At 33.7% G+C, this 12,339-nt stretch overlaps 1 protein-coding gene across 2 annotated transcripts in view; it reads right to left on the reverse strand.

The window, feature by feature from the left end:
* Positions 1–12,339, reverse strand: part of LOC118185504 (T-box transcription factor TBX20-like) — a 237,682-nt gene that overhangs the window by 54,264 nt on the left and 171,079 nt on the right. For both annotated transcript variants that reach the window (XM_085827378.1, XM_085827380.1), the window contains exon 3: positions 7,236–7,509. In XM_085827378.1, the coding sequence (XP_085683504.1) occupies positions 7,236–7,509 (274 nt within the window). The remainder of the gene's footprint in view (positions 1–7,235; positions 7,510–12,339) is intronic.

Consider the following 12,339-nt stretch of genomic DNA (forward strand, 5'->3'; position numbering starts at 1 on the left):
CCAAAAAGCCTCACTGCGCAATTACAGATCCTCATAGAATTATCGATTCCAACTGAGTAGCAGAATTCATTACATTCAAGACAATAAGATACGGGCTTGGTATAACAAAGCCGTAAGAACTAAGTCTCATTTTGAATGGAAATCATCTCTTAACTTCGTTATAAATCATTATTGAACTTACAACGTATTGCGGCTAAGCGCAGTTGAAGTAAAATTCATAAAAGGTATGTGAGGTCGTTTTTTCCTATGAGTTGATGATAGAGATAATCGCTGCGTTGATTATTAAGTTGTGAGTAAACGCAATATAGTCTATTGCTTACTATTCAAGTAATATACTGTAAACTATGGTAAACGTATTGCTATTTAGTGACCACTTGAGTACTTACTTAAAGTAAGTTGCGAAACCTGATGATTTTTTCTTTTCTTTAAATATACCAGAACTTCTTGGCATAATAGTGTTCCAATATATTTACTACTCTGCACGGGGAACCAGTTTGTATATGCCTATGCAATTGCACTGTGTGTTAGTTTTTCTATTCATCTTCATATTAAGGCATTTAAGACGATGCTACTTAAAGTCGTTAAGAATGACCAAGGTAAAATTTATATTTGTGAAATCTAGTTAACTTTTTATTCATTTTCCATTCCAAAATACATGATCTTTTAAACAACTGCATATGTGAAGTTTTTGACAAATGTGATCATGTGTTAATAGTACATATGGTTAGTCATCATATTATAACTGACTGAAATGGCTAGTCAGCCATTTCATTCCTTTTCCCGCGGAGGTCTTTTTAAGGAAAACTGGCTCGTATCCACTGTATACATGGGGAAAACCACGAAAACGCTCATTCAACCAGCCCGTTCGCCGGGACTCGAACCCCGGACTGAGCTGCGAGTGTTTAACGGCTTTTACGGTTTGGCCGCAGGTGGGCCTTCCTTCCTACTTGGTTTTGCAATTCTCCCGCGCCGACAGTGTAAGTTGTTCATTCCTCTAGAATAGGGGCTCTCAATGGGGGGGGGGGGATTCTCCCTAGAGGAAATTTCATAGTTTCAAGGGGATTATTTACTTGTCTAAATTTATGAATATATATATAAAAAAAAACTATTGCTTAAATTTTATTATTTATTAACTTTTTCTATATTTTTTTTTGTTTAATTTATAAAACGCATTAAAATAATCTAAATTTAAATAAATTTACATGTAGTTTTTGAAATTTGGAAAGGAGGGGAGAATGACCCTGTAGCAACGGTGAAAGCATTGCATGGGGTAAAAGAGGTTGAGAATCACTGCCTCTAGAGTTTTGTTTAAATACTTTTCTATTTAATAGCACACTTCATGCAGGGCTGACTAGAGAATTCTGTGTCTATAGACTGATATTAATCCAATTTAAATCTCAGTAAAAATGTCGTGGCACGAATAGCTTAATTCAAGAACTAAGCTACGGTGTATTAATTTAAGTAAAAAATCATATTTTCCATAATGCATCTGACTTTCCTACTTTTATCGGTCTAGTTAATGCTAAATAACATAAAAGCCTGATTTAAAATATATACATATTAAGATAAATGAAGAATTTTCACTGTTTTTACTTTATTAAGTGATTAAGGGAAATAAATTATTTGCTCCAATTAAGCAAGTTTAATTAAAATATGTTTAAGATGAAAACTACACCAATGCGATACATTTTCTTCTCAAAACAGTTTCTCTAGTTCTATGCCTTGAATTTAATAATAATGACAATAATTAAAAAAAGAAGGATTTATAGAAAATAATTAGAGAAAAATTATTTTTAGGTCACTGTACGTTCGAGTTATTCAGATTGTGGTAAGCGATGATTTCACCAGAATTAATCCATGAATTACTCTTACGTGCACTAATTGAAGGCTATTAGAGATAGCTACAGTCATTTTGTATTAATTGCCCATTTATTTCCCAATTCACAGTTTGATAGGCGTACCGGTTTTATTATGAGCTTTCTTTATATGCAGTAACGGAATAAAATTTCCAGAAGTATTATTTTTATAACTATTTCAAGTGTGTCACCGCCACAGGGAGAATATTCATTATGCTGAAAGCTGTTTTATAGACATTTGTTTGTACTACCGTTTTAGTGAAACAAAAAAAAAAAAAAAAAAAAAAAAAGTGGAGAAATAAAGCTTTGCGGTTAAAAAAGAAAAAGAAAAGGGACAAACAGGAAGAAATAATCTAAATGCGATTGTCACGGCAGTACGAAAGGTATTGACACAGTCACGTGACCAATCACATGTTGTCTTTTATTTCCAATGATGTCCTTATTGGTCAATAATTCAGCTTTCTCGTGGCCAATTATATTTGGTGTGCTAGATTATACCTTCCTTTGCATAAGTGTCAGCGCAAGATTTTGGCGACTTGCTGGCGGTTTGGCGAAAAAAATCAGAATTTCTAATTTGCAAATGACTAACACTGAGAAAATGTTCACCAGCGGCTTAGCAGATATGACTTCTGAGCACTAGTAGTTCAATCGGATTGAAACCCCTGCGATCGGGATTTGAATCCGGGATCGCTCCATGGATGCTTTCATGACTTTTTCATGTGCAATAAAAATGCGAACCAGTTTCCCTTACAAAGTCTTTCACAATGGTATCCCTTCACTTACTCACAGAGCCATTATTAGTTGTCGATTGATCTAATCTAACATTAAGCTACTGGAAAACTTTGTCCGTAACTTTATGATCGGTTCTCCTATGGAGCCATAAATAATATTTCATTTTTTGGGAACAAAGGAGAATTTTTTAAGTGTACATGCATTTATTTACAAAAACTATTAATAATGATATTTTAGAATAATGTACGCTTAAAATTTTTCAAGAAAATGACAAAGTTAACGAGAGACACAGGATATTAAGTAAATAAACTAAGTCATTAAAAAATGTGATGGTCGGGACACTAAGACAATTTTTATGTAAGCCAGTGATTTAGCAAAGGTTAGAGCCACTGAATGCTGTCTATTTCACTGGTTTTCGATTTTTGCAAATGAATTAGCTTCAGGGAAGAATTTTCACAATCTTCCTATATGTAACATAAAAGAAAGCCAATTTCTATCAAAACCTGTTCAGATCGGAAATATTTTTAAGGTAGAAATCATTTGTCTGATTAGCCATTATCAAGCGCCTACCCATGGGCAGGTTCTGGTTAAAGAAAAATGTGCATTGATGGTTAGAGAAAGAACAATGCTCCAAGGACTTTAGAAATTTTTTATGAGATTCTGGTTATGGAGGTACAGAAAAGTGTATAGAAGAGCTAAGAAAAACAGGAGTTGAAGATTATTTTTGTTACAACAACTTCATTACTCGTGATTACAATCAGTATCTATATATACTAAATCGCATATATCAAGACTACTGGTTATTAAATGAGTTATTTAATATGTACTATTATGAGCAAAGGTTACGTTTTCCCTGATGATATTAAAAATATACTCTTTTATCTAGGCACTAACGATAAATTTGCCTCACAACTCATTCGTTCTGCAAATATTGCGTATTTAGGACATAAAATGTGTGATTTTTAATGTAAATTACTTTTGTAAATGATTCTTAATTATGAAAAAAAGATATTAAAAATAAAATTTTAATTAATTTTCTATTAATATTTATGCCATTAATCTAATAAATAAAATATATCTCTAAAGCTGCATATTACATACTTCATATATCCTTTCTTAAATTGAATTAAAAATTTCATGAAACATTGTCAGAAATTTATAACTTTTCTCCATAAAACTAAAATGTGAAACTCTCAACAGTTTTATTGAATTCCGACTTGGCTGAAACATCTGTGCCAGGCATTAATTTTTATTCTTTAGCGCGATTGGCTCCTGCTAATTTTCTAAAAGTTTAATGGTAACCCTACAACTAAACTCTCTCAATAATCAAGCTCTGTCTTAGTGTATGCTCTGTTGACACGCGTTTAAAGGAAGAACACTTCAAAATTGCAGGTCGGAATAAACAGAATAAAATAAAAAACAGAACTATATGATTCATATTACTGTCTCACGTCCTCTATTTAGACAATTCACCAAATGTAAAAGACTCACGACAAAACATTTTATCATTAGTGCTTGTTAAAATGGCTCAGTTAAGTGTGTATCGCAGTGTGTATGTTTGGTGACAGCGTGATTTGCATTGTTTTGAGCTCCTTTTCATTCTTTTTTTTTTATTTCTGACATTCTCGATAAAGAGATTGGATTTGATTTTAAAAAGTGGTAAAGAGTTTTTTAGGATTGTATGACAACAAACGGTGCCAAGTGATTGGTGGTATAACGATTTTTTATCACCCGTTTCAAATACACGTAACAAGGAATCATTTAGTTTGAAATATAATAGCTTGTTTTGCTTGAAAGTAGAACAGCTTTAAACTGTGTAATGTTGAATGGATCCGTTTGGCATTGTTTAAATCATCGTCTGAGATTGGCACCATTTTGGGTTTTTTCATAATATCTTAGGCAACGGACATAAATAACCTAGAGAAAGAAATCTGTAATGGTGAGTTCGATAAGCTGGAAAAAATAATAAGTTTTACAAAAGCTTTAGCGGAAAATTCCACATAACACTCATTTCTCGTAAATCTGGAGATCTTTTTGATGAAAATCTTCACCTCATATTCCCAAAAGGTAAAAAAAAGTACGAAGCCTTTTCAATTAGAGTGAATTATTAAGAGTGAGGCGAAAGTTTCATTGAAGTCTAGTAATTAAGCTTTTCATTCAAAGAATGAATAACATACATAATTCAAAATGGATAGCTGAATAGGAATGAACTGTAAGAAAAAATATTATAAGAAAAGGGGGGAATATTAAAAAGAGGTAGCGAAAGTTGAAGCAATCAGAAGCTATATTCCTGTCACGCGATATTTTTGTCACAGTATATTACAATTAATGTGACGGAAAGGTCAATTATTTGATCGATAGAAATGATACCACGAATGCCGGATTTTGAAAAGAAATTTTATTTTTCTACTAAAATGTATATTTTCATTTAAAAAAGAAACTGAAAATACTGAAGGAGAACTAATGAACAGATACACGACTTACATTCTTAGGTCAATCCCTTCTTGCTTCAGAATACTAAAATATCGTCTGAGACATATGGTTTTGATTTTGAAATGGGTTGATTGAAGAAAAAAGTTCTGTTAATTTTGAACTAATCCCAGATAGTTACCCAAGACACGCCTATGTTCAACCGCTGTACCAAGTCAAACATCTTAGTATCCAGTTACAGAAAAAATACATTCAATCTAATTAGATGGAAAAATATGCGAGTATCAATATAGTTAAGAGCACTAATACAAATAAACTCCAGTCGTAAAATTTCATCCTGGATTTGGCATTAATTGAAAATACAAAATCTTAATGCATTTCCAAGAAATAATTGACACTGTCTTCAATAAAATATTCTATCCATTAAGCTATTCTATAATCCCAATTACCAAAAGAAGTGACGGAAAGTATATTTAATGCCACCTAGTGAAGGAAAGAAAAAAAAGAGGGAAATTAGAGACGATGTATATAAAAGTCTTTGATCACATTCGCTGCTTTAGGCCACGTGACCAGCTAAACAGTGCCTGATCACAGCCTCTTCTACAGCTCCGTCCAGTCTTGGCATTTTCTTGCAGGAAGCAATGGTAAAGTTTTCTCACCTCAGCTTATACCTCATCTGGAGGATATTATTTACGGACTTCCTCAGGTCCAATTCGGGATTCACTCAGGAATCTGGAAAAAGCAGGGACAGGAATCCCCGCTGAATGCCAGAATAACAGCAATAGTATCAAAGTATTACGGTTAAATAGAGAAAGAAAATCCCACAATAATTATCTGCTTCAGGATACGACGTCTTCCTGGAGTTATTCTACAGTTCGCATTTGCACACAGATCGGGCCTTCCAGTGATCAGCTGGAGTTGTTAAGATCGCTGAACGGTGGTAATTCGACTCAAACTGAAATCCCAGCAAAACGAGCTGGCTGCATGGGAGCTTTCGTCTTTTCCCTGTAGAACGTGGTTAGGAGCCAGTTTACCTAAGAACGTTCTCCACGAAGGAATGTTCTCCATGTTAGGAAGATAGCCATCACGTGCTTTACCATGATCAAATAAACTAAATCAAAACTCAGATATGAGAGAAACTGCGAAAACGCTCAAGCAGTCAGATCTTTAACCAAGATTTGATTCCGAGTTGAACTATTCCGAGATTCTCATTTATCCAGCAACTGACAGACTACAGCTTATGCATTCAAAATAAAATGAAAATGATTATGATATTTTGATGAACTTCGAAGGCTTTAAGGAAATGGAACTAAATTGTTTTTCGTAGAAATTTAAATCCATGAAAACATTACAAACAATGGCGATTTCAAAAAATTGTTATATAAAAATATTTCACGTAATATTCACTATGTTTACCGGTAAATTTCGTGTACTGCATCTACTCCATCTGCATATCTGTAGTGATTATGCATATTATTAACTTATTATGCATATTATTAACTCATAGGGTTACACTTGGACGGGGAATATTATTTTAATTCCACAACTCTATTTAAACAGAATTTTGAACACAAGGACACTCTCTTGTGCTGCAATTTCCACAACACGTGGTGATGCAAAATAAACGAAACAGTCGAAGTTATATCAAACGTTGAACAGTAGTCAAGGACTAGAAGGAAACAATACTCAAAGTTGGCTCACTTTAGCATCAGAATTGAAGTGCTGACAGCAAGAAATTGCAAAGCAGAATAATTACAACTATCAGAGTTGGCAGGAAACAAGTGATATAACATTCCTGCGAAGTTAGAAACTCTGTCTCAAATCCGTAAACTTTAGATTAAATGCTCACTATTAATTTGCTTTCGTGAGGAATACGGAAAGGAGAAGTTACATTAAAGACAGCAATTTTAAGGAACTGGTTAATTAACATAAGATTCTCTACAAACTTAAGCAATTCCTGATGTAACAAAACCCCGAAAACATAAATCCGACAAAAATTAGAGGAGAAAATTGTACAAATGGAGAAGTGTGTAAGAAACTGCTATATATTTATTTAATAAAGCTACATAATATTAATTCACCAGGAAAGTTGAAACACATTCCATGAGGTATTAAACAAGAGAACGACAGTGTGTAAGTGATGCAAATGAAAATTGAATATGCTTGGCTTTTTGTAAATAACTCATGAATTTGAAGAATGAAAAAAAATTGTCTTACATGCCCTTGTTTGTCCATTTCGTTGTTCGTGAGTTTCACTTTTTCGAAAGAGACAACTTGCTTTTTGAGCTGATCCCCCGTAAAAGGAGAATCTGGATGAAGATAGAGTCTTGACGGTGAAGGAGGATCGGCTTTTCCAGCCACAAGCCACGAGGACCGATGGTACGCATACCGATACCTCTTATTGTCAACTGGCACTATGTCCATCAGAACAGCATATTTGACGTGAGGATCTGCTCCAGAAAAAGAGACTCGTACTGTGGGAAACATCCGCCTATGGAGAGAGAAAACAAATATTAATCAAAAAATTAATTATTAAAAAGCAATTTGAAAGCTTTAACGTGAAACAAAACCTGACAGATTGATACCAGATATATTGAGAAATTTAAAGGCGTTGATACCTTATGATGCATATATAGTAAAACTATATGGTAAATCATAGGAACTTAAGCTATTGGCCGTTAATATTGCTTGCTTGTTTTACTGAATAAAACCAGTGTCCAAAGTTATACGTGTAAGAGAAGGGACGCAGATAGCCGTTCGCCGGTATTTGAACCCAGGTTGAACTAACAGTATTCAGACATTTTAGCCCTTCATTTGGCGCGGGTGCTCAGAGCATGCGCTTTCACCAGTTGCCAATTCAACCCTACCGCTGGTCACATTTTGCCAATAATATCATTTATTCCTTATGTGATAAGTCTGAGGACAGAAAATAGTTAAAAAGATGATTGGAATGTATTTGGTCTTAGTTTTAAAATAGGTTATTTGAACGAAGCATGCGAGATCTGCCTGCCTTGGAACTTGAAGGTCTTTCCTGCGTAAACTACTTGTAGTTCGTATTCATACTTTGGAAGAGAAAAAATAAGGAAAATTCAATGCAACCATCTTCGGTCAGTCATCATTTAGGCAAGGAGCCAATGACGAAAAGTTTAGAAATCTTATTCACTAGGCTATTAGTGGGCTCATCTTGGTTTATATCATATCTTCGGTATATCTCACAGTTCTTTGAAATGCAGATAAAACTTTTGCCTTATTTTTTGTAACGTATTATATGTTAATTACTACATTTAGTGAGAAACTCAAGCATAAATTATTGTTCAGGTTATGTAGATAGAAGAGATGACTTCACTTACGTCAAATTGTGAAGTTCTTTCATTCCGAGGAATTACTATTAAGTAAGACCTATAAGAAGCAAACTATAGCTCTAAGCAGCTCAGTAGGAAAGAGCAGTTGTTCACGAAAAAAAGGTCTTGGGTTTGAATTCTAAAGCTCAAGAATTTACAAGCGAATCGAAGTGAAAGCTTAGCAAAGAGAAAAATTATTATTATTTCGATTAATATGAATAAAACTGCAACTGATCTCTTATTCATTCTTCCAAAGCGATGTCAAATATTTACTGTCAAGTTCTGTGAAATGGTTCAGGATCATATTATGTTTAAAGAACATAATATTTTAATAATAATATACGACATAACAGAATAATACGCAACATAAGATTATAATAATATATACAACATAACTTTTCCATTTTTGAGGTATTCTGAAATTAGTTAGGTGACTGTTTATCAATGCCCTGTAGTGTTTCGTAGTTAGCGCGAGATAAGTCTATACATTGTTGGACTTGAGCTCGAGTGCCAGGTAAGGCTTGGGCGTTCGTGATTGTAATATATTTGCTTAAGCCAGGAATTAAAAATCTATCTTCTCAAATATAATCTTGAGGCTGATAACAGGTAAAAGTACTTCGATGCATCTATTGGAGTATTTTCAGTCAAAATTGAATAATATCAAAGGAACAAAAATCTCATGGTGTTAGTTTAAATAAAAATAATACTATTTTGATTGATCAATCCTTGAGGTATTCTGGAACGTAATTACGAAATTTCTTCAACTTAAGTCTATAGGGGCATCTGATAAAATTTAGATGTATGTCGTGGTAATTAAAGATAATAGCTGCCATAGATGAACTGCACTTCTTTTATACAGCTAAAATAACGACACGGAAGTCTAATATTCTCAGAAATCATGGGTCAAACCTAATGTCAAACTGAAGGAAACATGACAACCCCAATACAATTGTTGTTTCATGTCACCGATAAACAATTACAGATTGTATCTGAAAAGTAGCTCTTGCAGACAATCAAATAAAACATTCTAAACACTTTATTGTAAAGCTTGAAATTCAATATATGTTACTGCTTCCGCAATCTTGCATTACCACATAAGAAACATTTGTTAACTTACCAATTTTAAAATATATATTAAAGATGTAGAAAATAGCCGCAGGAGAATTGAGATTGAATGCTTTGGTCTCCTAGGAAATGCAAGAATAAATGTATGGATCATTTGCGTAAACGCAGGTCAAGAAGATCGAATATTATGAAGAATTGTGTTAATAAGTCAACATTTTACAAGTTCTTTATATATTTTAAGTAAGTTTCATTCGCAATAAAAGTATTTGCTATATTAATTGTGTATTTAGCGAACGTTTGAAATGTCTTTACATAAATAACAAGATACTGAATGTTTAACTAGAAATTTCCAGACTTAATTAGATATATTATTTCCAAGTAGTATTATTCAATTTGAAATTTTTATATTTTTTCTAATCCTATTTCAGCTCTTATACATTCTAGTAGTTTCCTCTGGTAACTGATGAGGAATAAAATACACGTAATATATAGCTGACAATATGTTAATCTTTCATTTAAATAAATGTTACGTTTATTTTAATTATATGTGTAAACACTTTTTATTATACAGAAAAAAGAATGTTTTTCCATTTATTACCTTTTCTATAAAAAAGTAAAACAATTTTTTAAGAAACTGAAAAAAATCAAGTAACGTGCTTATGAAATCCATCTCGTATACGATTCAAGTCTTTTTCATCACTGTTTCGAGTCATTAGGTTTATTTCTGAGCTAGAAGCAGAAAAAATCAGGGCGACCTCCCCGAGACTCGAACTTCGGATCTTCCGAAGCCAGTCCCACGTGACACGAGGAAAGGTAGGAAAGAGAGCGAAAATTTTAAGGGCGATTGAGAAGAAGTGCACTCGGTAACCAAATTTAGGTGGTGACCACATTTTAGTAAAATCGTCACTGTACAGAGATTTTAATTATTTTTGTAGCTAAAAATATGGTTAACTAATGACACTCTCCCCAAGATTCGAACTATGAAAACCTCTCGATGCTAAACGGTTGTGCTTCCAACCACACCAACCTTCCTACGCTTCCTACCTACAATGCGAGCATCTACAACTCGGAGAAGTGGCGAAAACTCCTTATAATCTCTCCCTACTTAAAAAGAGACTACGGAACGGGGGGGGGCACAGTCGCAAAATACAGGGGGTAACAAAATATACTTTAGTTCGGTCACCACTCGGTCACCACTGCCCTTCGCATATGCCTCCAACTGCACCACAAAGCACGTATTAAAAAAGGAGAAATTTCCTTACAGTTACATCAAAGATTTTAAAAATTGGTGTTACTCAAACTGGAAACTATCGAGAACGTTCAGAAATGCTAAGCAAGCAACAATAATAATTTCTCTGAAATTATTATAAATTGTAAATCCAAATTAATTTTGGAAATAGATGCAATATTGGTAGATTTACCAGACATCCCTCTTTGACCTGATGACTGATGATGTGGTCCCTGTGTCCCAGCCAGTTTGTCAGTTTGTTTCGGTTATTTGATAAGATTTTAAACGTGTCGAATACACAAGAAACAGGGATTTGGCGTATTTGCCAAATCTCCTCTGCTCTCTCACTGTTGGCAGTCTAAATATTTTGTATCTAGATCTGATTACTTTTAATGTTGTCTAGATGCTTTCCCTTAAAAAGGATGACGGATTTTTTTTTTTTATATTTTGGATCTATCGGAAAACAGTTTTGGTATAGCTGAATCTTTTATTTGGATAAACAACAGTGAATTAACAAGGTCTGAAATTGCTAAGTTCACTTATTACAAACTCTTTATTATTCTTTGTGTTGAATTCTTTGTGTGTCACTGTTGTGTGATCTTAATAACTTCTTTATTTTAGATTTTTCAATTGTAGGTACTTATCCTAATAGGTTTAAGCTATTTTGTGAGTATTTTCTCAAAACTGCCCAGGTGTGGGCAAAAAATATTGCAGTAATTATTCGCATTTAAAATATATAGCTTCTATACTGGAGGAGCCCCTCAAGAACTTGAAAAGAAAAAGGATGACAAAACTATAATGAAAAAGGTATCAGGTTCAATGTTCCGCCTTACTTTCTTTGGGAACATTCAAAGACCTGACTCGGAACAGGGAGCTTACTAAAGCTATGTTCAATAAATGTGGGAAGTAGACAAGATACACAGGAAGGGTATACGAAACCCTTTATTTTTTCACTCTTTACAATAATTTCCGGACTTCGGAATACAGAGACCAACCACTTGTGGTCTGAACGTAAGAATATAAAAATATTAACTAAACTCTAACTTAACTTTGGAATAATAAACAAGGGCCTACGTGGAAGATTGGCCGTATATTAACAGGAAGCCGTATGTAGTACAGAGAACTGTTAACACTACAATACGTTTAAAAATTATCAAGAGGATTAAACCTCTGGCCTGGAAGGCAACCAGCAACCGATTAAAACTGCTAAGGCAAGCGCCTGCTTCTACTAACTCCTTCCTCTCTCTTGCTTGGCAAAAAGCCACAACTTAAGTACTTGGCGTTCGCCAGACAAATTTGCATAAATAAGTTAAAGCTTTTAATTCTGGCCGGAAGTAGAAAATAAGAAGTGATAATAAAGATTTAAAATAAAATAAACGTTAGTAAAACTTAAGATCCTTACAAAGGAAAGCATAGTAACTTGGAAAGTGGCACAGCTACATAAAAATATCCTTTCTTTTGGCAGATGAATAGTAATTGTGCTACTAAAAATTTTCAGAGTTCTTTTAAGAATCCGAAAACTTCGAAATAAGGCTTGCTTATGCACAGGACATCCATTATTACAATTCATACATTTGTATAAAATTAACATACTCTTATGCTAATGGCTCCACAACAAAAGGGGGATGTACCATCGAGACTCTTTACTCATTGCACCTTGGGAAGACAAAAGGTGTAAGTTTTCCTT

The sequence above is a fragment of the Stegodyphus dumicola genome, chromosome 1 (assembly GCF_044657685.1).
Source record: "Stegodyphus dumicola isolate Sdum_Otavi_A_Nest chromosome 1, ASM4465768v1".
Lineage (NCBI taxonomy): Eukaryota > Metazoa > Arthropoda > Arachnida > Araneae > Eresidae > Stegodyphus > Stegodyphus dumicola.